The sequence below is a fragment of the Rutilus rutilus genome (genome assembly GCF_951802725.1).
Source record: "Rutilus rutilus genome assembly, chromosome: 19".
Classification (NCBI taxonomy): Eukaryota; Metazoa; Chordata; class Actinopteri; order Cypriniformes; family Leuciscidae; genus Rutilus; species Rutilus rutilus.
The window spans coordinates 27,238,717-27,264,362 of NC_140232.1; the positions used below are offsets into that span (position 1 = coordinate 27,238,717).

The 25,646-nt window shown below is 41.0% G+C and overlaps 1 protein-coding gene across 1 annotated transcript in view; it reads left to right on the top strand.

The window, feature by feature from the left end:
- The window catches only part of agbl4 (AGBL carboxypeptidase 4), a 347,216-nt gene that overhangs the window by 295,077 nt on the left and 26,493 nt on the right, over nt 1–25,646 (top strand). Inside the window, exons 8-9 of the mRNA XM_084388551.1 lie at nt 1,010–1,124; nt 4,057–4,168. Coding sequence (XP_084244677.1) covers nt 1,010–1,124; nt 4,057–4,168 — 227 coding nt within the window. The remainder of the gene's footprint in view (nt 1–1,009; nt 1,125–4,056; nt 4,169–25,646) is intronic.

Sequence of the window (25,646 nt, forward strand, 5' to 3'; positions counted from 1 at the left end):
CGCATAACACCCTGGTAAGCGCTCACAACATCATGATGACATTTTCCTCAGGACCCAATCAAATTTTCTTTTAAAAATGTTAAATGCTATTTTTTTTTTTTTTTTACCAATATTAAATAGTATTGTATGTAGATGTTGTATATTTTTATATATCTGCATGACTTGTGCCATCTGTCAACCTGCATTATAATCAGCCACTGAAAACAACACAATCATTCTACCACCTCTGTGTGCATCCAAATAATTTTGAACTGTCTGCTGATGTACTTAGTAGTGGTTCTGTCTCGTCTCAGCCCAAATCTTCATGCTGCTAATTAATTACTGAGTTCGGACTTGTTGTAATTCTGAAGAGGGCTTTTATGCTTAACTGAAGTTTGGTCAATACGAAGCTTCAAAGTCACCTGCCCTGCCACTTTAATAACACACACATGCGGATATGCATGAATAAATATAGGAACTTCAAGCAATTAGATAGCATAGCAGTGTGGCCTGCCTCTGTGCCACATTGACTCAATTAGAGAGCTTGTTATGCCTCCATTAGCACTAATGAGCAGGACAGAGTGGGTGAGGGGTTGAAGAAGATGAGGGAATGAGATGGGGTCTGCCCTCTCTCACATGCACACTCCTGCTCTCTCTTTCTATGCTTCTTGTTTACCTGTCAATTATTCGCTCTCAGTACAGGGCAAATGGAAGGACAAGTGACCGCCACTATCGACATGCCTTTCTCTCTGTCTGTCCTCTGTCTGTCTCTCTTTCTCATTTTGTTGCTCTAATTAGTATGATATTTGCTTCTCAGCTGTATAAATTTCTCTTTCATTCTTTGTTGACTGTTTCATTCCATTTGTATTGACTGGAGATGTACGTCTCTGATATCAGCTTCTGATTTTTATGCCTTTTACGGTCCAAATTATAAAAAAAATTTGTCTTTCAAACTCAATTTGCACTGGGATGAACTTTTACATGTCAAGCGCAAGGCTTAATTGTGTGTATTTGTGTGTCTTTACTGCAGGTTTCATTGACTTTCTGGTCAGCCAACATCCCACCGCTCAGGTCCTGCGTGATCATGTGATCTTTAAGATCGTCCCCATGCTCAACCCTGACGGCGTGTACCTGGGAAACTACAGGTCAGCTGAAACGAACGAATGCACCCATAATATTATTTATGGGTGACATATTATGACAACAGTCATATAATAGTTTGCAGTATCACAAATCTTATGGTTTATACTAGTAATTTAAATATAGATATTTAATATAGATGCGCTGCATGTTTCAGAGTAAAGCGCAGTTCATTTTCAGTTTCAATGCTACTCTTCAAGTGTTGTGTGTTTGAGTAGCTTATAATTTGCATTTAGGAATGCAACATGCGCCAACCATCTTCGTAGATTCGTAATGCGAATCATTTATAAATCTGTTGTCAACAAAGAGGAGCGTTAAGGTCTCAAAAAAACATGTTTTCCCCCCAAAATAAAAGCTCAATGTTTTAACGTTTTAAAGCAAAGAAATTAGGAAAACCATAAATGTAAGTATTGTAATTTTACTGTTGTTCTGTAAAATAAAATAATAATAATGATAATAATTATTATTGTTATTAATAATACTAACAAGAATAATAATAACAATTCTGTTAATACTTTTATTATATATTCTATTATAATATATTATGATTTTTTCATTTTGCAGTACAATAGTATGTACTATTGCTATAGTAAAATATTTATTTTAAGATATTTTTAATAATAATGATTGCCAGTTCAGGTTTTCCTTTTGTTTTTAGCTTCTTTCTTTTTTTACATTACTATTATGTCATCATACTCAAATATAAGATATTTTATAAGATAAAAAATATATTTTACATGAGTAAACATCTACAGATGTGAATTGGAACACAAGTGTGGCCATTCTACACTGGGGCTGCAGTTGGTCATGCACCAACACGTGAAGTGTTGTCTTCACTCCTAATGCCATTATTGGCTTTTATATAATGGTGGCGATCATTCTGAATACAGCCGTGGCCCACTACGTTTTCCCATAGGCCTGCAGAAACTGCGTCAGTGACTGCCACCTTGTGACGGCTTTGTGAACTGCAGAGCTGCAGAGGTGGATCAATGGTTCAATGGTGGTGACAGGGCTGACATACGACATACGCCACCACTGACCCTTGAAGGTGCTTTCAGCAGCAACTTTAACCGATGCTGCCTCACAGAGAGCCATTGAGATCCATAATCAGAGATCAGATCTATTTCTCTCTCTCTCTCTCTCTCTCTCTCTCTCTCTCTCTCTCTCTCTCTCTCTCTCTCTCTCTCTGCTGAATCAGTAGTTTTTCAGTTAAGAGAGAGAGAGAGAGAGAAAGAGAGGCTCAAGCAGATGCAGGAGGGGATGTGGGATCAATCCTTGCTGACTGGGGATTAGTGTTGTTCTGAGAGCAGCAGCATTGACTACAGGTTCAGCTCAAAGTCACAGTCACAGAGTCTCAGCTGGACAGCAGCAGGGACTCAGGCATCTGTTCGTCCCCCACATCAGTCCACTGCCTCAGGGAAAGGAAAATAACAAACAGAGACCTGTAGGAAAGATGGCTTGAGATGGCATGTGTCCAATGGTGTGTAAGAAAAAAACACTCAATGTCGCCCAAAACACCAGAGATCTGCCCTTTATGTCTGTAAATGTAGAGCAATGTTGTTGTCTTTATTATGGACCATGATTGCTTTTAAGATACAGGCATTAAAGTGTTTTATATACATGATTATAGGGTTACACTTTATTTCGATAGTCCACTTTAGACATTCTACGCACTGTAACTAACTTTGCAACTACATGTCAACTAACTCTCATTAGAGTATTAGTAGACTGTTAGGTGTTAGGGTTCGGGTTAGGAGAATAAGTTGGCTTGTAGTTGCCAAGTTACTTATAGTCAGTTGAATGTCTGTTGAGGAGCAACAAAATAAAGTGTTAGCAAATATTAAGCAGACAGTCTACTAATACTCTAATGACAGTTAGTTGACATGTAGCTGCAAAGTTACTTATAGTTAGTAGAATGTCTAAAGTGGACTATTGAAATAAAGTGTTACCGATTATAGTATAATAACTTTAATTTTGAATTCTCAAAGTATAGTGTAATTTGAAAGTTCACCCAAAGACAAAAATTGTCAACAATTATTTAACCTATGTCTGACTTTCTTCTGTCAAACACAAAAGATCTTTTAAATAGATAAAAAAAGGTCAGTGTTGTGTTTTTTTGCAAAATTTGTTGCAAAATTCTTTAAAATTTCATCTTTTGTGTTTCACAGAAGAAAGTCGAGAGACATGAGGGTGAGTAAATAATGACACTATCCCTTTAAAACACTTTTGTTAACCCAGTCATAATAACCCAAGCATTTGAAATCTGAATTAAAGTGAGTAATATGTAATTCAAGTGATTAAACCAACCAGAAACACTACTGAACAAAATCTGCTGATTTTGGCATGTTTATGACCGACGTCACAGCCTTTACCTTAGCCTCCACTGCAATTTGGTGTTTTTGACCTATCATTTGCATAAAGTTGATTACTTCACAACTTTTTGGATGATTACTTCTCTCCACTGTCAATCCCACAATCCCATGTGTGAGCCTGCCGCTCATCTCCCATAGAGAATGAATTGAAAGCACTCTCTCTGCTCTGCTCACTCTGCACGAGTGGACTTGTACTGTGTGTGTGATTTTCTGCAGTTCTGACTGCAGAATCTGTGTGGATTTCACTTCGAGCTTGACTGTGATGATGTTGAAACTCAATAACTTTTTACCACTTCAAGTAAATAACATGAAAACTTGAAGTTTCACTTGATTAGTTTTTATTTCTGTTTCACTGCACTGGGTAGCCCCACCCACATTGAATCCTATTGGTCCAAAGTCCCTCTCTCCATGGCTGTATATTCAACATCAAAGCATATTCGCTGTGATATTGTCGCTTTGCACAGTATTTTGCTCTCAGTGAGGTCTCATAAGGAAGATAACGGTGTTGGAGTTTTGTCTTTTTTTTTTTTTAATTGAACTGTTGATTTGTTTGTTTCTATTTTAGGTGTTCTCTAATGGGCTTTGATCTGAACCGTCATTGGCAGGACCCTTCCCCTTGGGCCCACCCCACTCTACATGCCGTCAAACAACTTATTGTCCAAATGAACCAGGACCCAGTGAGTATTCAATATACCAAAGCAGCAAAACCCCAAATGCAACCTACAGTCTATCAACACAAGGACAATAGAAGAAAGTGATGACTTATAGTGATATTCTGCTGTCTTGTCTTTCCTTTAGTAAAACGCATTCTGAATCCATTCTGATATCTTTTGAAAATGGTGTTTTTCTTTTATATGAATGAAAGAAAAAAAATTATCCAAAATAATTTTTTGAGCAAGTACATAACTAGCCAGTGTTCAAAACTATCTGCATGCCGTAGCTCGATTCAAAACGGTAAGCTTGTAATAATGTTTTTAAATCCAGTGGTACTGGTGGATTTCCACGGGAAATTCGAGCATGTCTTTGCGTCATTACGTCACATCTGTACAAATAAAGAAGGTGTCTCGGCTAGTAGGCTATGTTGCGTGTGAGGATGTTGGAGGTGGAGATTTATAGCCTTTTCTCACAGCACTTGATATAATTAAACTTATCAATTTGATGGCGGATCCAGAAAGATTCAAACGACAATCACCAGTGACAACTGGAGATTCACCCGTAGTAAAATGCAAAAGACTTCGGACTTCAGACTGGCTACAGAAAAAAAGAGACTGCAACCGGGCCCATGCAAAAACAAGGATAAATATCGGAAGGGCATTAAATGTAGTCACACAGTGCTGATGTTAACAGTTTGAGAACAAAGTATAATTTGCACGGTTTGACGTGATATGGTAAGCGATCGTTAGATTTAATCAGCGCGATTTACTGCAATGCTTTTTTCTCTTAGTTGGTCAGAACAGTGGATGTTACTTACTTGTCCAGATGACATTTTCTGGTGAAAATTCTTATGTTGGTCATACTTCCAAAAAGTAGAATCTGTGATTCCCGAATGAAGTAAAGTTGATAATTCCACGAATAACTACAACTGCAGATTTCGAACAGAGATGGCAAGAAAGAGGAAAAACTACGGACTGCAGCTTTAAATACATTTATATTTAATATAATTTATATATTTTTATTTAATATTAATATAATCATTGTCTGTTGCGCACAATTGCAGACAGTATTCTGAACGGTTTTTTTTATTCTTTACTAACTCTTTCCCCACCATTGACGGAAATTCCCGGCTTCCCGTGTTTTCACTGTTATACGGTAGCGGGCGCTATGACACATCTTCTGAAACTGTACTGAATCTCCTAAACAAAAGACATGTGAAGAAGAAGCAGAAACAAGCGATAGCATATGTATAGATGCATATGTAAAATAACGCGATCATCAACATATTAAACAGCATATAAATCAAAACTGCCTAAGGTTACCCTACCGAGGACGAGCTATGGGACTGTCCAAGCTTTGGGGATGTTGATGGACTCGATTTACTCCATCTATGTTTTGGTCATCGTTCTGAACCTGATCCGGATGTAGTCTTTGACAAAAATTAAGCGCAGCGTCAGTTCTGGCAGGTTATGTTCGTCAAGCTCGCATCAGTGACTCTCAGCTGATCCACGTCTACCTATAGGAATAGGACGCCTATCACTGTATACATATATATAAGCTCCTTCAGTATTATCAACAGCTATTGTGTTTCTCAGGCGCTAATTACCCTCCTCCATCCCCAGCTCCTCCTCTCGTGCAGTCAGTCTGGAATTCTAATTCCCTTTGAATCAGAATAAATTCCTGAATTATGTTGTTCTTTAAAATCTTGAATTATTGATATCTGCAATACATTCATGCTGGTTCTGTTCACTCTGTTTATTGCTGCTCTCCCTGCTCTTATCCATGCTAGTTCTTGCCCAGAACAGAACCATACCGCCAATCCAAACTATATGCTAATTGTCAATCATATTTTACGACAGTGGTCCTGACAGAAATGCGCTTTTCTCAGCTTTTTGATAAAAAATTTGCTTTTTTTATGAAGTGTTGTTAAAAATGAAGCTAGAATAAAACGTTTGTTTGTTTGCCTAAAAGCAGAAGCTATGTTCTTTCTTTTGATATATTGCATGTTCAAATATTCATACAAAATATTCTGAGGGCCATGAACATTTTGTGAAAATGATCAGAAATGGTGGCGGTGGCGGGCAACTTAAAAAAAGAAAAAATACGCTGGCGGGGAAAGAGTTAAAAACATTTTTTTTTAAAACTGTAATTTCATCTGCCATGATTGGTTGATTGATAGATAGTCCTGCCCCAAAACTGACAAATTAATATTTCATAGCATCAATAAATTGCTATGTTTTATATGCTGGGGGGAAACAACCTTCACATGGCTCACTTATAGTTCTCTCTGTATGTTAAACTAGGTTAGTAGAAAGTATTTTAACATTGAGATTTATGCACAAAGGCACACATTTACACTCTGTCTTTGAAAGGTTATGTATAGTATGTATAACAACCTTGTTCAGCATATAGGAACCAATGTACGATTCAAAGCAGCTACAACTCAGCATTTTTCTCAATGAGTGTGTCTTTGTGAGTGTTTGCACTCCCACTGCCCAGGTGTGTCTCCCACACACACTCTCGCTCGTCTTGTCTTTTGTTTGAGAAAGCGCCTCCTCAACTTCCTTTATGTTCATTATAGCAGAAGAGTGAGGTTGTTGGATTAGTGAAGGTCAGATGCTGTCCTGGGAATCGTCTGCCCTTTCCTGCTCTTTCACATCCTGATAAGACCGGCAGGCACACTCCGGAGCGGAGGGCAGCGCCACGCGGCTTAACCTTTCCCCCAGGCCTGACACACTGATCAATGTGTTGCTTCACGGCAGAGTGATCTGCTCATGTCCCTCACATCCCGACAACCACACACACATATGCTTCATTACGTTGTGAAGTTAGATGTGAGGAACATTGCATAGTAACGTAGACTTAGACTTTCCACTGATCCTAAATGGATCCAAACAAGCAGATTTGTAACTTTTACTTGATCACTCAGTTTGTTTGAGCACACTGACCAAGCCTGACACAACAACATTGGTTTAATCGACCAATAGCAGACATGGAAAGTGTTTGGGGAAATCTGTCTGAAAATGGATTGAAGGTGTGTGTGTGTGTGTGTGAGAGTGTGAGTGTGAGTGTGTGTGTGTGTATTATATGCACATTGATCATTTCCCAGAAATTTCCCTGAATTGCAGTTCAGTAAAATTCCGCTTCTTTTCATTCCGATTCAAATTCCAATCCAACCCAAGAAAAGGGTTGGGCAAGAAAAGAAAAGAAAAGTAAAGTAATGAAAAGAGAATAAAAGATGCGGCTAGTTTCGACAGATGTGTAAGATGTTGGTTTTATGAGGAGAGAGTGCACGGGAGAGAGGGACTCTGGGGAGAGGTAAACATTTCATAGCTCTCTCCGGATCCCACACTTTGGTCCTTGTTTCATTCCCTTCTGTCCTTTTAAAGAGATTTAGTGGGGTTTGGGAAATCATAGTCCCTTTCTCTTTTTTTGTGTAGTTGTTGCTAATAGCAAGCTCACAATAAGTTTGTGTAGGTGCCAGTTTAAGCCAGAAGTTCACCTATCACTTAGAGGGGTCACCAAGGGAACATATCCAGGAAAATGTTATTTCCCTTGTATTTAATTAGTCATCAAGCTGATGCTTTTATCCAAAGAGACCTCCAGTGCACTTATTACAGAAACAATCCACCTGGAGTTTAGTTGCTCAAGGCAGTGTTCCACAAATCCTGACAGCCCTCCATGAACCACAAGTAGTGACGTCACAAGCACTGATGTTAACACACTGATGTTATTTTGTGCTAAAGTAATGCTTTTGGCCTGCCTTTCTTGTCTTTATTGAATGGCACATGTTCTTGTTATCTTATCACATTTCATTTGGACTGCAAACTCATGGAAAATATGATTTCTTTTGCCATGGTGCTGTAGATTTAGCTGTGAAAGTGTAGATTCAGCACAGATTCAGTGTAGAGTTCAAATCTACAACTTTTGGTTTCCATTTCAGATAATCACTACACAACACCAGCCCTTATATTAATTTGCAACTACCTTGTATGATGTGATCTAACAGCTAAATAATGACCCTTTCGTTTAAGATAACACAGAATATAAGCATTAGCGTATCTAAGTAATGCCAGTCAAGTCAAATCACCTTTATTTATATAGTGCAAACAGTGATAACAGGGAAATAATTCAAGGATGCAAACAGTTCATTTCGGCTCTAGGTAAACACTTTAGAATACTGTTCCGTCATTTATGTATAACTTCACAGGAACAAATGAGTAATGTGGTATTAACATAGTAACTGCTATTAACTAACAAGAAACTCTGATTGATTAATTAATTAGTAATAACGCTCAGTTGAATGAGGTAGTTCACTATTATCTAATCAATATTTTTTTCATACCTCCCAGAGGACTATTAAAGGAGTAGTTCACTTCAGAATTAAAATGTCCTGATAATTTACTCACCCCCATGTCATCCAAGATGTTCATGTCTTTCTTCAGTCGAAAAGAAATGAAGGTTTTTGAGGAAAACATTCCAGGATTTTTTTTTTTTTTCGTCTTTTTTAAGATCGTTTCGCTAGATAAGACCCTTAATTCTCGGCTGGGATCATGTAGAGCCTTTGAAGCTGTATTGAAGTTGCAATTTGGACCTTCAACCCGTTGGTTCCCGTTGAAGTCCACTATATGGAGAAGAATCCTGGAATGTTTTTCTCAAAAACCTTAAAAACCTTTTCAACTGAAGAAAGAAAGATGACGTGGTAAGTAAATTATCAGGAAATTTTTATTCTGAAGTGAACTAATCCTTTAAGAACTATACAGGTTCATAATTAATTTGAAATAATGTATGATTAATTCTAAAGTGAAGATTATGGTAGCCCACTATTAATGACTCAAGTAATACTATCCTTCTAAAGGAATTACTAATTATTTTGGTCAGTATTCTAAAGTGAACAGCTTTATTACTCCCTTAATGGCAGAAGTCATTGTAAGCTTTGACTTTTGAAGGTTTTGGATAGTAACTTCTGATGGATTTGGTGATACCACTAGGTAATTGCTAGTGGATTATCATGATCTTCACTTCACTTTAGAATACTGTTCCAAATAATTAGTAATTCCTGTAGAAGGATGTAGCAACACTTGAGTCAATAGTAGTGGGTTGCCATGATCTTCACTTTAGAATACTGATCCAAATGGCCAGTAAGTCCTTTAGAAGGATTTAGTAACACTTTGACTCATTACTATCCAAAAGCTTACAGTGTCTCCAGTCATTACTAGAGAGTTATCATGCTTTTCACTTTAGAATACTGTTCCAAATAATTAGTAGTTCCTTCTGAAGGATTTGGTTATACTTGAGTCATTACTAGTAGGTGACTTTTACTTGGTTATGAACCTGTATGTAGTAGTTCTTACTAGTCCTCTGATCATTTCTATTTAAGATGAGTTTGATTGGTTTTGTAGGCTTGACTTTATAGATGCACCCCATTAAGTGGTAATCTTGGGAAATCAAGAGAAATATCAACTCTAAGAATGAGAAGTATGTTGTTGTGAGATGTGCCTGCTTATGTGAGCTGCTAATGTCTGTGTGGCAGTTTGGATTCTGATGTAGTTTTGGATTACTTTTGCGGCTGTTGTCGTTGTTGTTGTTGTTCACAATATGGTGTGGAGAGTTTTTGACTGATAAATGCTTCCCAGTATGCACAACCGAGGAGGAGAGATCAGGATGGGGAAATGCTCCTCTCCCCAACACCACACTGAGCATGTCACAGCTATACTGACAAAAACATACAAATGCAAACAAGCACACTCACACATACGCAAACGCAAACACAGACTCATACAAATATTCATGCCATGCGAGATCTCAAGCCAGACTGGCATTGGCTGGCATTGGCTCTATGGTTAATCACATTAGACACAGCACAGATCAAAGCTATGGGATGCCAATCTCTGTGCCAGCCCAGTGACGGGGCCAATGCCCACTGGCACATTCCACCAATATGGTACACTTTGGTTCCCCATTACTTTTTTTAAAAACTCAGAGTCATAACTTTCTTGTTTTTGTGTTGTGTTTAAAAAAGTTACTAGCTACTAATTATGTTCAATTGCTGTCTCTAAAAAGTATTGCATTACTTATTACTAATTACTTTCTTAATCCCATATCAACCTCGACCAGTTGAACAATACACGGATAGACATGAAACTGCTCTTTTAAAGGGGTCATGACATGAGAAATCAAATTTTCTTTTGATCTTTGACGTACAAGAGGTCTTTGCACCATTAAAACATCATGCAAGTTTTATCGCTTAAAGAGTCCTCATTATAAACAAAGCATTTATTCATTCAAGCACAAAAAAACAGCTCGTTTTGAATATTGGGGTACATGTGATGTCACACAGGCATATGCACTTGCACATGCCTGCCTCCAGCGCAAGACATCGACGAATAGTTGTACATCATCGCACCACAGGCCCCGGCTGACACTTGACTACACCGGATTCAAGGATCACGTCAAAAGCAAATAGAACCCATTATAATCACTGACACTGTCGACACTGCAGTATACAGATACCTGTTCACTTTACTCTACTTGCTTGAGTTTTGACAGGAGGACAAATGGAAGCGTAAATAGATGCATAAAGGAATGTCCGCCTTGACGCGTCCTGTTTAAACAGCTCGTTTGCATCTCTGTATAGATCTCAGAAGGATATCAGCATCAGTAACAAATGTATATGGTTCATTTTTAATGCTGTCCTGGATCTCTTCTGAGTATTATGTGTTTGTTCAGAGAATTTAACCAAAGATTGTTTTGTAAATGAGACACAGTGCAATGGAGAGTTTGCAAAGAAACATTTGTTGACAGATGAAGCAGTCAGCAGTATTGGATCTGACAGCAGCCTCTTCACAAATTGTAAGTAAATGACAATTTTATATAGATAATGTTTTCTAAACACTTGCAATAGAGAGTGGCATTGATACTGTTTCTTATTCAATGACGTTAGCCGATCATAACTGGTCTTTTACTGACAAGCCACCCCTTAAAAATGGATCATAATAAAAAAAAATAATGTGTCATGACCCATTTAATTCTATCAAGTAAATAACATAACATTTTATAAATTATTCTTGAACTGACCAAAGTATTTCAGGGTAGAGTATATATATTTTAATATTAGACGTAAAATCTTGGTGTTAAATCCACTATTGTTTTATAGTAAATCTGTAAACATAGGGCACAATGTACTATATTTATTTAAAGCCCCACTAGGTAAGATTTCCGTTTTGGTCAAACAACGACCCCTAGAGTCGCTGTGGACTACTTGTATTTAACGTTACTGTCGTAAATACCACTCACGCAGAGCAGTCTCTTCACTCACGGCCTCATCCCCTCCCCCCTGTATACCGGTCCCTGTTCAGTCGGATGGAAGCTGTAACGAGTGGAAATAAGGTGTGGCCCCTTTAAGAGCTGCGCGCGCCCTGTTTAACTGTCGGCAGTCTGTATTGTATGTGTGCCTCGAACACCCCGTAAGCTGGTTGTTTCTATTTGATGCTCATTCTTGTCCTATTTTTGTCTATCAAGTAATGCTGTGGACGGTAGAACGTGTGACAGACAGTTACACGAGTTCGATTGGGGAATAAACACAACGCGTTACAAATCGTCGGACATCGAACAAGCACAGCTAGCCTCCGAAGATGTCTACTAATCCATCAACAAGAACGCCAGGTGCTTTTTAGCTCACACCAACGAGTGAAAGCTTGTCCGAGTGATATACAATATAAGCAATATACTTACAAGTCCAACAGCATGTGAGGACGTGTTGGGGGAAGTGAGGTAGCCTATGCCGTAAAGCAGTCGAATTTTGTAGTTCTTTTGTGTGCGCGGGGTTACTACCCGAACCCCGAAGTTTAAAAGTACGATTAAAAACGATACAGACCCCGTCAGGCTATGGCAGACATGTCATTCAACCTATTGTAAGTCGATGTACCATCACAAGAGTCTTGGAAATATATTATGAAGGTTGAAAAGTTACCTAGTGCTGCTTTAACGAAATTTTCCGTAATTATTTTTTACAGGTGTTTTACCTGTATTTAGAATTTTGCACTTCATTGCGTTGTTTTTTAGGGTTAGCGGATATGTCCGTAAAATGACTGGATAATGTCTGTTATTTTACGGATTTAATTTGTACAGTGCAGAATTAACTGTAATTAAATCCCTTACATTACTTTTCAATGGAAAAGTAATTAAATTACAGCAATTAATTACTTATTAATGCATTACACCAAACACTGGAGATAACTATTAGATATGTTTGATATAAAGTAACTTAAACATGCCAGATGTCTGACCCTTAAAAATAAATAACCTTGATAACCTTTGATAACGTTATTTGGACATGTTCTACAGAATTTCATTGTATTTTATTTTATTTTAAATGTAATGCTTATTTATCTTTATGATTTCTGTTTTCCTTGGATTTTGTTTTTAATTTAATGTGTGAATAAAATAGAAATCACACAAATCAGGGGTTTTAACCCTTAAATGCATGAATGTTTCGCCAATCATTATTACATACTGATCTATTGAACACGGATGGATCTCTAACTGCTGCAATAGTATAAAACTCTCCTGATTTTTTTATTTATTAACAATTACAAAAAGGTAAAATAAAATAAAATATTGTTGCCTTTTGTTACTTGGAAGGGTTCAATTTGAGCAGATGCTTTTTACCATCATCACTGTAAAGTATGGACTAGTGGTTTGTTTTAGGATGGGAGCACTACAGAAAGATTCCGGCTAGAGAATCCTTTATCAGCTTTATTTTCAAGATCAGGATGCCAATATACAAGTTCGTATAAGTGTGTGTGTGTGTGTGTGTGTGTGTGTGTGTGTGTGGTCTAAACAGGGAGAAAGAAAAAGAAATAATGCAATGGTAATAATAGCTGATTAATAAACAAATAAAGGAATACTATACTATGCTCATTGTCATCATTCACAACAGTACAGTACAGAAAATAATAATTGACGTTAATACAGTGCAACAAAATATGTCACTATATGCCCTTTAATATCTGTACTGCTGCACCTTTAAGTGGCTATGCAGCATGACACTGTATCACTATAACACTCGATGCAGGTAGCACCAAATAAACAGTAAATGTACTGCACTCGAACACAGAAGCATATCTCTAAATATCTAACACAAATAAGGTCTAAATCGACATATAGAGGGCTAATTATTGCACACAGGAAACATGTCGCATATTACAGCACGCTCTGGCATCATGACTACACTAATTGGTCACGCAGTCATAAACTTCACAACATTCATCACAACGCAGTACAAACATGCAACAGTAGTAGAAACTTACTTGCTTTTCATAAAACGCACACAAAGAATAAAGAAAAGGGTCTCTGAGTCTTCTCTCATCATCCCTGAGCACGAACAACTGAGCAGCGCGCTGCATCCCCTGTCCAGGCGCAGTTCACGTGATGGAGCGTTCAAACGCACTTAGGAAACCTCAGCGCTGAACAAATAGGCTTTCAGACAAGGCCGCCCCCAACTGTCCGCATGGCAGTTGAAAGAGTAGAAGAAAGTCTATTTGGTGGTCTCTTCTTCGTCCTTGTCCTCAAGAGCTGGGAGCAGGATGAGCCGGGCGACTGGACGAATGTAGGTGCGGTCCTTCACTTGAACACTGGTAGTCCGTACGCGTCCATCTGCTCCTGGATGAGTCTGGGTAATTCGTCCTATGGGCCATGACGCTCGGGGGAGTTGGGGATCCACGATTAAAACAACATCGCCTATGGAGAGTGCCTTACTGTCTTTCCTCCACTTACTGCGCTCTCGCAGCCCTGGTAGGTAGTGACTGATGAAGGATGACCAGAAGCGATCGGCGATGGCTTGGCTGTGCCTCCAACGTCTTCTCCCGAGGTCACTAGGGTCGTAAACTGCTTGAGGAAGCGATGAATCGTGACGGCCCATGAGGAGGAGGTTAGGCGTGACCGGGTCTGGATCAGAGGCATCTGATGACAAGTAGCCTAGGGGTTTCGCATTCATTATGCCCTCGACCTCCACTAGGATTGTCATCAGGACAGGTTCAGGAACAGTCTGGTCTTTAAGGATGACGCGAAGTGCAGTCCTGATAGATTTCACTTCCCTCTCCCATGTGCCACCAAAGTGCGGCGCACTTGGACGATTGAATCGGAAGGATATCTGCTGTTCAGCGAGTTGCTCTCTCCACTGAGGTGCCATGGCAGCAACGGCTTCACGCAACTCTCTCTCTCCACCGACAAAGTTGGTACCATTGTCCATGAGGAGTTCGAACAGTCTGCCACGTCGAGAGATGAATCTTCTCAGTGACAGCAGGAAAGCATCTGTATCAAGGCTTTCTAATAGATCCAGATGCACCGAGGGAGTTGTCATGCATTTGAAGACAATGCCCCACCTTTTTTTGGTGCGGCGACCGATCCTCACTTGGAAAGGTCCAAAGCAATCAACTCCGGTTGAATAGAACGGTGGCTTATGGAGTCGTAGTCGAGCTGGTGGGTAATCTGCCATCTTCGGTACGTCGGGTTTTGCTCTCCATCGTCGGCAATCCAGACATGAATGCTGATGCTTTCGAATGGCCTTTCTACCACGGATGATCCAAAACCTGCGTCTGAGCTCGGCAAGAACTCGTTCTGGCCCAGGGTGCAGTAGTGACTCATCAACATCCTTGATGATAAGCTTCGTCACGAGATGGCTTGGGTCCAGGATAACTGGGTGGATAGTATCCAGGTCTAGTCCTTCAGCATGCTTTAACCTGCCACCGACTTTGAGTAGCTCCGTGGCTCCTTCATATTCTGGTGACAGAGATGCGAGACGACTGTCTGAAGAAAGAGTACGTCCAGCTTTGAGAGCTCTCAATTCTTCAGCAAAGCAGTCCTCTTGAGCCTTTTGTAACATCAGCTTCTCTGGTTGCAGAAAATCGGCAGCGGGAAGGTGTGTACTGTAGTATTGGCATCAGCCGCCCCGTGAAAGGAGCTAGCAGTTTTCTGAAGAAGCTCTTTCCAGGTGGAGAACTTACTGGGGTCCGGAAGTTGTGTGGGCAAGATGCTGGACACAGTTCCCACGAAGGCAGACTTCCTTAACTCTGTGGTGTCTGGTTCTGCCTCAGATGAGGGCATGTTGGGCCACTCCCTCTCAGACAGATGGAGGAAATGTGGACCTTTGTTCCAGCGATGATCCTGTATCATCTCTTGCAGAGTGAGTCCACGGGTTATATCATCAGCTGGATTGCTTAGAGTGTCAACATACTGCCATTGAACAGGGTTGGTCAGGTTCTGGATTTCTGCGACGCGTGTTCCCACAAACACTTTGTAACGGCAGGATTCTGATTTGATCCAGTGCAGCACAGTTGTGGAGTCTGACCAAAGAGTGATGTGCTCAGGTCCATATCATAAGCAGGCATGGAGTTGCTTTCCACTGCTATGCTGATGATACTCAGCTCTATGTCAGGTTGGACCCCACATCCCCCACATCATCACTCCCCACTCTATCTGCCTGCCTGGAGGAGACAAAGTCATGGATGACTGACAACTTCCTTCAGCTAAACAGCTCCAAAACTGAAGGTCTCCTCATTGGGACCCCACACCAACTCCGATCCTCCACCCTGACCATTTACTCATTTGCTGGCCATGACATTTCTTCACATCCTCTATAACAAACCTGGGGGTTTGATTTGACCCCCACCTATCATTTATCACCCACATCCAACTTATCTGTAAGACTGCATTCTTTCATCTCCGGAACATCTCTAAACTCCGCCCCTCCCTCTCCCTTTCTGATTCAGAGAAGCTGGTTCATGCCTTTGTCTCCTCCAGGCTCGACTACTGCAATGCACTCCTCATCGGGATCCCTGGCAGTAGCCTGCAGAGACTGCAGTACATTCAGAATTGCGCTGCAAGGGTCCTGATGAGGGTGCGTAAATCTGAGCACATCACACCCATCCTCCATAAACTTCACTGGCTTCCTGTTAGGTTCAGGATTGAGTATAAGATCTGTCTCCTGACCTATCAGTGTGTCTACGGCAGCGCACCAGTGTACCTCCAAGACCTCATCAATAGGCAAAACCCAACCCGACATCTCTGTTCCTCTGATAGCCACCAACTCCAGGTCCCCAAGTCCAAACGCCGCACTATGGGAGATAGGGCCTTCCAGGTGGCTGCGCCTTGACTGTGGAATACCCTCCCCAACCACCTAAGGTCGCCACAATCTATTGAGGTTTTTAAAAATAATTTAAAGACTCACTTATTTTGTATTGCATTTTCTTAATATAATTTTGTTTCTTGCTGTTTTTGACTGTTTTTATGTTCAGTGTTTTTACCTGTGCACCTGTAGCACTTTGAGATGTGTTCTTCACGTGTAAAGTGCAATACAAATAAAATGTATTATTATTATTATTATTATTATTATTATTATTATTATTAACGACGCAACAGTGGAGTAGCGTAGCGCTGGGTACCGTCGACAGATACACGTTCGGAGGCTGTCTGTAAGAGGGTGAGCGCCTGCTGGTCTTGCTTGGAACGCGTTGCAGTCTTCTCACTGACATAGGGGACTGTGTCAATGTGCCAAAGGCGTTCCACATTCCTGAGGAGTTCAGTATATGAAGACTCGGTGGCGATGTGCAGACAGGAAGACTGGTGAGAAGAGACTGGCATGATGTCAGAAGGACCTTGCAAGGACCAGCCTAGCCTTGTGCAGATGGCTATAGGACCGCCAGATGGGCCTGCTCTGACTGGCTGTGTCGGAGTGAGAAGCTGAGGCATATCAGAGCCGATGAGGAGCAGAGGTTGGGCTCTGTGGATAGGCGTCAAAGGAAGTCCTTTGAGATGCTCAAAGCGCATCTGGAGAGCTGCTACTGGGTACGTGTGCTCAGATAAGCTTAGACTGCTTCCAGTGAACGCATGTTGAATCCAAAACTTCTTGTTTGGCTTGAAGATGGGGGACACATGAAAGCTAACTGAGGAACCTTTCAGTTCCTTCACCTCCTTCCAACATCTGTCGCCTTCCTGGATCCACTTCTTAATCTCAGCAGTAGACAGTTTCTTGAAGTCGGGACATGTTAAGGTAGTGCTCCTTATTGTTGCAGAACGGGCAATAAGGACTGAGTTTGAAAGCTTGGGACTTTGACTGAAAGGTCTCCTTGTCGGCTGTCTCCCCCAGAGCAGAGGAAGACTGACGCTGTTTTATCTTTGGGCTTTGAACTACGTTGATCTCTCTTTGGAAGGGTAGGCCCTGTAGAGTTGTAGAGAAGAGTAGCTCGACTGGCGAGACGCTTGGCTTGAGCCTTCATCTGGAGCCACGTAGCGAGGTCGGGCAGGGAGTAGGTGAGCTCTGAACCTGGCTGCACGATGCCGCGAACGAGACAATATTCCACAAATCCATCTCTGTGGGAAGGAGACATTTTGCTTAAGAGACGGTCAACATGGGAACCACACCTGAGCTCGTATCCAACAGGTCCCTCTAAAGTGCGCAGCATACCGACAAGCGACTGGACTGAGAGGGCGAAGGAGTCGAATGCCTCTGCATCTCCTGACTTAATGGCTGGGGAGTTGAGTATTGCCCCTAGTTCACTTTGGACCAGTTGTCTTGGCTGGCCATATTTGTCTTGCAGAGCTCCCAATGCAGCTGTGTACGGTGCGGGGTCATACATGTATGATTTGGCCAACTGCAGAGCACTCTGAAGCTTGAGCTGACTCAGGAGAACTTGATATTTATAGTGCTCGCTGAGATGAGGGTGACTATTCATCAAGTTGTCGAGCACCATCTTCAAAAGTGCAAAATCACTTTCTTTGCCACTCTCGAAGAAGGGAAGTGTCGGTTTGGGAATGCCGTAAGACGTAGCAATCAGGGTCTCCATACCCGGGTAGGTCCAGGGTGGTGCCGTCTGAACTGGTGTTGCAGCTGGTATACTGCGGTGAGCATACTGCACTGCGGGAGGTGGCGGTGCCACTGTAACTGCTCGTGGTGGCATTGTGAAGCTTGTACTGGTAGCTGGAGCCCCTAGGTACTGAGACCGGAGACTAGTTGTGACAGAAGACCTTGCCATTGGTGATGCTCCACCTGCCTGGGTAGTTAACGTGGAGAGGACGGGAATGAATGAGACAGGTGCAGGTGGAAGTACAGAGACTGGTGCTGCAATCGGTGCTGCGCTGACAGGAACACTGATCTGGGCACTCGTGACGGGATTAGCAGGTGGTGCTAATATCTGAGTAGGAACAGTGGAGAGAGGTGCTACCTGAACTGGCGCTGGATTTGGCTGTTGCACAGGTGGATGCTGCATGAGGACCAATGGCACCAGAGGTGGCTGTTGAGCCAATTGTGATGGCAAAGGTAGCTTGGAGAACGTAGCGGGAGCTGACAACGTAGACAAAGAATCATCGTTCGTCCCTGTCAGGTAGGTCTTTACAAGACTGGCAATGTGTACCTCCTTCTCGAGCTTCTTCAAGCGCCTGTGTCTTCCCATCTCTCTAGCTATTCTCTCTTTAGCCAGATGTGCTTCCTCTTGTAGCCGCTGTCCTTCTCTGGCTTGTGCATCCAATGCTGCAGCTTCTAAGTCAGCTTTCCTTTCCTCTTCTATTTCCTGTTGTAGGTCAGCTAGCTCCAATCCTTTGATCTCCTCCTCTAATGCAGCTGCTTGTATATCAGACGTACTTTGAAACAGATGGAGTCCGTAAGATAAATGAGAGGACCGTCGTGAATGTACTGCTGACCGGTAACTTGTCAAACTCCTAGCTCTGGTTGACTGAGCCTGGTCTGGTTGTCCTACAGGGGTAGAGGAGGCTTGGGCCACAGGCTGTTGAGAGGGCAGAAAAGTGACTTCGTACTGGGCCAAATGTGCAGGTGGACGAGGGTCTCTCTTGGGTCTCTATTGGGTTAGCATATCTCTAAATATCTAACACAAATAAGGTCTAAATCGACATATAGAGGGCTAATTATTGCACACAGGAAACATGTCGCATATTACAGCACGCTCTGGCATCATGACTACACTAATTGGTCAAACGACGGATTGATCAGTCTCTCTGAATCCCTCATTTCCGCAAAACTGCTCTGCTCTGATTGGCCAGATAGCCAAGTCTGTTGTGATTGGTCTACCGCTTACAGCGTATTTCGGAAGCTAAACGCCTATTACCATAACTGAACTTCAGCTCCCGAGGCTTCCTAAACTCACTGATTGTACACACTGTAAAGACTGTAACAATGACGTCGATTTTACCATATCAAACGAGCATGAGTCCGATGAATGAAACATTGGAATAACTAGTTATTCAACCTGAACCTTCATGGCAAGGACGACTTGGCAGGACGTTTCTTGATACGCTACTCATTTTGAGGTACATTATGAGATGTTGCAACTGTAATTCCTCACCATCAGCAGTATGTCAATCAACAAACCAATGTGTATATTTCTAATTTATTGTGGTGCACATGTGGGAACTGTATCAATAACAGTGTATACGTTAGCCGAGCACTAACTTAAATGACTGATGTAACATGTCTGTAAAACAAATCTGGCTCCATCCTTTATCTTTACTCAAAGTAGTAAGAAAGACAGACAATCTGCATTAATAGACACAGTTTTTGGTAATAGTGGCCCACAGCAGATTAGCAGAATTATTTCAGTAAGACAGTAATGTGAGCAGGAGACCTACACAATATAAAAAACTATGGATTTTGAACACCCAGTAGAAAATATATACATCAATAATTATTCATACTTAAAGGTTATGATTCTGAGGAGCAAGCTGGTCCAAATAAACTGGGTACTGACCCATCTTTCAAGAGCAAGCGTTTTGTGAATCCTGCATTGAACTCCCACATTGAGATTTGAGAAGCAGTCGTCAGTAAAAGTTGTTCGCTGACGGACAACGTACAACATAGCGTTGTACTAGCGACATAGAACCGTCATACAGTGTGATTCGAAAATACAGTCGACTCGTTAAGGCGGTTCAGAGTCGATTCTTTCTTTTAGGAGACAATAACTTTATTTATTGTGCACTTTCGACTTTACAACTTTGCAGAAAGTTTACATTCATAAACAGCTATATCACTCACTGCATGAAAGGGAATATTCGAAAAACCATAATAGGGGCACTTTAAAGGTTAAAAAAGAAATAATGCATCATACACTCACATATACAACTGCACACACACACACACACACACACACACACACACACACACACAGTAGCACTGATACTAATTAGGCTGTTTAACAGCAGGCAGAGTTCAACGCCAAGCCAACACACAAGCTTCCTGATCCCAGTATGCTAACACAGACCATGCTAAGATAATGCATGCTAATCTACAACACTCACCATTTAATTGCACAAACCTCTTTTGGTTAACATACTATATTGCATTGCAGTAGGCTTACACATACTGAGCCAAATATGTTTTAACCTGTGCTGGCAGAGAGTGCACTTTTAGACTATTTTATTGCACTGCTCAAATAAAACCAGTCACTAATATGAAGTTTTTTGCATCTCTACTGGAAATTGACAACGACTTTGTATTTGCATCGAGGATACAGTTACTTTTGTCCTAATTAATCAATTAATAAATGCTAAGTGTTTTCATAACCTTTTATTCAGTGGTAATGAAAAACCTTCAGGTTTATTTGTTGTTGTTGTTGTTGTTTGTTTTTTGTGTCAGAAACAAGCCCATATTTAGGTACATTTTGAACACCTCATTGATCCGATTTTGTGTTCAATCCATCTCTTTGAGCACTAAAGCTACCTGAGTGGGTTTAAAAAAAGGAAACAATTCGCCAAATTACACTCTCCAGTGAGCACTGGTCAGGTGAGAAAATGACTCAGAGTTAGTGATGCAAGTGTATATAATCTGTCCATGAGCACCAAGTATTTGTTTAGGAAAAATGAAAGAGAAAGAGAAGGGGAAAGAATAAGGAAACAAATGGACCTATCTCCCGCGTAAAACGCTGCTTTTCCAGCCCATTTATCATGGAGAGAGAGGGATTCTTTTTGATTGGCTGATTACCTCGATCATTCATCATGGCCCAGATATCCCCACCAATCTGACAACAGCATTTTGGATAATTTGTTAAAGATGACAAAAGGGCCGGTATTGCCATGGTTCATTTCTGACCTTTTTAATATTAGAAAATTAATTTTCCGTCTGAAACAAATGTATTAGATCCTGTCAGGCTGGCCAGATGAATATTGCACCTTGAAACCCCCCCTGCCCCCCCACCCCCCCCCCCCCCCCCCGCCCCCCCCCGCCCTTATAGTTGCTGCTCCTTTTCTCTCTCTCTCTCTCTCTCTCTCTCTCTCTCTCTCTCTCGTTTGTATGAGCCGTTGTGTGCGGTTCTGATAGTGGCAGAAAGCAGTCTTGCGAGAGAACGAGAGAGAAAGAAAGACAGATAAAGAAAGAGTTGAGACGTCCTCTGGTGTCAGACGCACCTTTCTAAGCGATCGCCGAGATTTACGGGCAATTTACGTCCATCATCACTTCCTGTCCTCCGTCCTTCCATCATCTCACATTCAGTGAATCTCTGAAATATCTGGACTTGTCTCTTTCTTTCCCTGTCTCTCTCATGTTTTTAAGGGTACAAGGGACAAGTCAGATGAGCTTCTGGTGCTCTGGTTGGAGATGGTTGGTTTGGACTGAAATGATGATTGTGATGATTTTATTAAGCTTTTTATTTGACTATTACGTTTCCTAAAACCTTGCTAGTTCCACAGTCACTTCCTCATTTAAATAAAATTGATTATATGTGAGTATTAGTATTATCAGTATTTCCTTTCCATGCTGAATCAATTTGGCATTAAGGGCAGTTTAGTCAAAATGATGGTTCCTCTGGTTGGAAAAATCACCATTTTAGCAATGAATAAAGTTCAAAAGAACAGAATTTATTTTTGTAACAATGTAAAAAATCTTTGTCACTTTTGATCAATTGAATGTGTCCTTGCTAAATAACTGTAATAATCTCTTTTTAAAAAATATTACTGTCTCTAAACTTTTGAACAGTAGTGTGTATATATATGAATGTCATCACAACATTGAAAAAATAACAAAATATGTATTATTTTAGCTATTTTACCCAGCTAAAATTTTAAGTCACTTCTGTATTGAGCTGAAGAGCTGTGTACCATCCCTAATGAAGGAAGGAACGAGGATGGAAACTGATGCGCTATATGGAACGCTGCCATTTTCCACCCTGGCAAACATCTGAAAAGCAAGATATAATCTGAACTCTGTCTGATGAGCTGTCTTTTTAAAGATCATGCGCACAGACGCCTTCCGTCTTTTCTTTTCTGCTTTCGCTTTGCATGTAATTGTGTGTTTTGACCTCAATCAGAATATTTTCCACATCACAACTGTATTTCAAGTCTTGCATTATCAAAAACCGCTCAGACTCTTTCTTTTCCCCTCGTCTGTGGAGGATGGACAAATTTCTGAGCGAGCAGAATCTGTTGCATCCTCTCTTCATAGGTATTGCTGATGCTAAGTGCTTTGTGGTTAAATGCATCAGCTTCTAATCCTGCTTAAATCAGCACCATTTCTTAATTCATACAGATAAGCAGAGCATTTATGGGCCTTAACAGCCCAGACTAATTACTATTCCTTAGATAAGTGCTCGTCCGACTAAATTCTTTTGACCTTCCATTTCTACTCAAAGGAGCAGATAGACGTTTGCCTCATATCCTCACATTCAGCTTTACAAAAAGTGTGATGGGCATTAACTTCCTTTTTTTATATATACTTGAATATTCAGCACGTCAACACTCAAATTATGCTCTATTTTCATATTCCTAATTTCTTAATTGCCCATAATTGCTTAATTACAAATTCAAATGAACAAATCTGGAGGTCAGAGATGCATACTAATTGAACAATCAATCAGCGTTAAACTAGCGGAGTATTGTCCACCTTTGATTGACAGCACATTAGGACTGTGTGATTGGCTGTCTGTTTGTTGACATTGAGGGCTCTAGATGGGAACTGTACTTTTCTGTCATGGACGTCCTTGATATTGCATAAGGAAAATCAAGTTGGCATTTCGGGACAGATATCATTTTCACCTTGAAAGATGACATTTTAATACTACAGGAACTGTTGGGTCATTTCCTACTATGCTGTACATTTTTCATATATTTAATCACGCATAGTTGTAGACACAGATGATGACGAAGAAAATTAGGTTAAAAGTCTTTAATAACAAACTCAGAAGGAAATCTAATAAATCCAGACAAAGAATTACAACTGATGCATTAACAAAGGATGAAAATACTAACGTGTCTAAGACTTTTGCACAGTATTGTACAGTACTGTGTATGTATGTATGTATACAGTACTGTGTGTGCATATATATATATATATATGTATGTTGTCAGTGTGAGTTATTTTAGTATTATTTATATATTATTAAAGTAATTATTATTGTTTTGAATGTCCTTTTATTTGTATATTTTAAGTTTACATTTGAATTTTTGTTTAAAGTTTTTGTAATTGTGTTACGTGCTTTTGACATTTTATTAGTATTTTGTTTTGTTTTTAAATTATTTCTATAATTAAAAAAATGATACTTTTCAGAAAATGTAACAAACAAAATCCTGTTCCTTAATGACAACATCCTGCAGGAAGTGACACCATAACAAAGTATCAGCAATTTGATTAATTAATGAAAACTTTGACTTGTATAGCTTCTTTTTTTTAAGTTAGAGAGTTTAAAAGGTACTTCATAAGATGAATCTCCCAGGTATTACAGTCGTCTTTTTTATTTCACTTCATTTCTTTGTCTTTCATGAGTTCAGCACTGTGACAGATGGCACCTGGTCCCAGATCAGTGTGGAAAGGTTACTTCTTACCCGGAGGTAGAGAACAGCTCTTGCAGAATAGAGCAGCAGCCATTTCATTTCCACTCTTAATTATGCTGTTAACGGTGCAAAATGAGCCAACGGACCTTGCTGAAGGAACACAGCACTTCATGCATACAGTCCCATTACAGAGAGTGTGGTCTTAAGCATCTCTTTGAGCAAGAGAAAAGGTCACAAATGTGTTTGAACGTGTATGCATGAGTAAAGTCAGCGGCCCCACCCTGACTTTGTAATGCACGGCGAGTATGTGGGCGATTAGACAGTTACCCGCCTCAATTGCACACTGGGAACCCCTTGAAGGAGCTGATGGAGCTACCTTAGCGGTGACCAGTGCCCCTCTCTCTCTCTCTCTCTCTCTCTCTCTCTCTCTCTCTCTCTCTCTCTCTCTCTCTCTCTCTCTCTCTCTCTCTCTCTCTCTCTCTCTCTCTCTCTCTCTCTCTCTCTCTCTCTCTCTCTCTCTCTCTCTCTCTCTCTCTCTCTCTCTCTCTCTCTCTCTCTTTCTCTCTCGTTTTCCCTCCTCCTTTTTTGTCTATGTGTTGTTTCTCCCTCTTCCTTGCGGGCTCCATCCATCAGACTGGCATGCGTGCAGCCGCCCCACTCTCAGCCACCATATTTCACCGCCTGCCATCAGAGGCCTGACAGCCCTGCGCTCACTAGGAAATTGCTTTGGCTGTGAGCGGAATTTCAAGCACCGGGTGCTGCCCGATCTCTCTCCCCCCACTCTCATCTCTCTTTCTCTCTCTCTCTCTCTCTCTCTCTCTCTCTCTCTCTCTCTCTCTCTCTCTCTCTCTCTCTCTCTCTCTCTCTCTCTCTCTCTCTCTCTCTCTCTCTCGGTCTTTGACTCCTGATGTTTCTCTTTCTATCTCGCTTGCTCTTCCTCACTTCTGCTTTACCTCCCTCTCCCCACGACCCGCGGGATTCGAGGTGCGCTTCGGAATGTGTAATGAAGAAAGAAAAGGTTTGCTGTAGATGGAGAGAGCGCGGGAGGGGGTCAAAGGGTAGAGGAGTGGGCCCTGTTATGCCTGCATCAGACGCTTACAATGTACACAACGGATCGAGAGAGATAGGCAGCCTCAAACAAAATGGCCATTACTTTGTTGCCGTATAGATACGCGTAGCAGGATGCTCCTTTTGATGCCTTGTCACCGAAGTGCTGTGACTCACTCTGTCTCTCTCTCACCCACACACAATAACACACACACTCACACACACACCGACGGAGCGCATCAAACGGCAGCCCTCATCATGGCGACACCTCATTCTGCTCGACAGCGTGATCCTCTCTCGACACAAAACCACACACAAGTGTCTCTCTCATCATCTTGCCAAGCGCTGGCTTAATGATGTGGCAGCCATGATGGAACAGCAGTTTCCTGCACTGCAGTGCTGTTATACAGTAACTGAGAGAACACAGAGCCAAAATGGCGCGTGGGCGGATTGAGAGGGGGCGTATCTGAAGGATTGTCCTCTTTTTGAGCACTTTTTTGAGGATGTAAACACTTCACATATGTCTGTTTATTCTGTTTTCATGGAAGTATAGTTGCGTTTTCAGTCTTCCTTGTTGAGATGTTTCTTTCTGGTGTCACTTGAATTTCTACTCAGTGTTTAGTTTTTTTTAGGTTTTTTGCTGACAAATATTATTGTATGTGTTTCCCGGTCCATATTAATCATTTA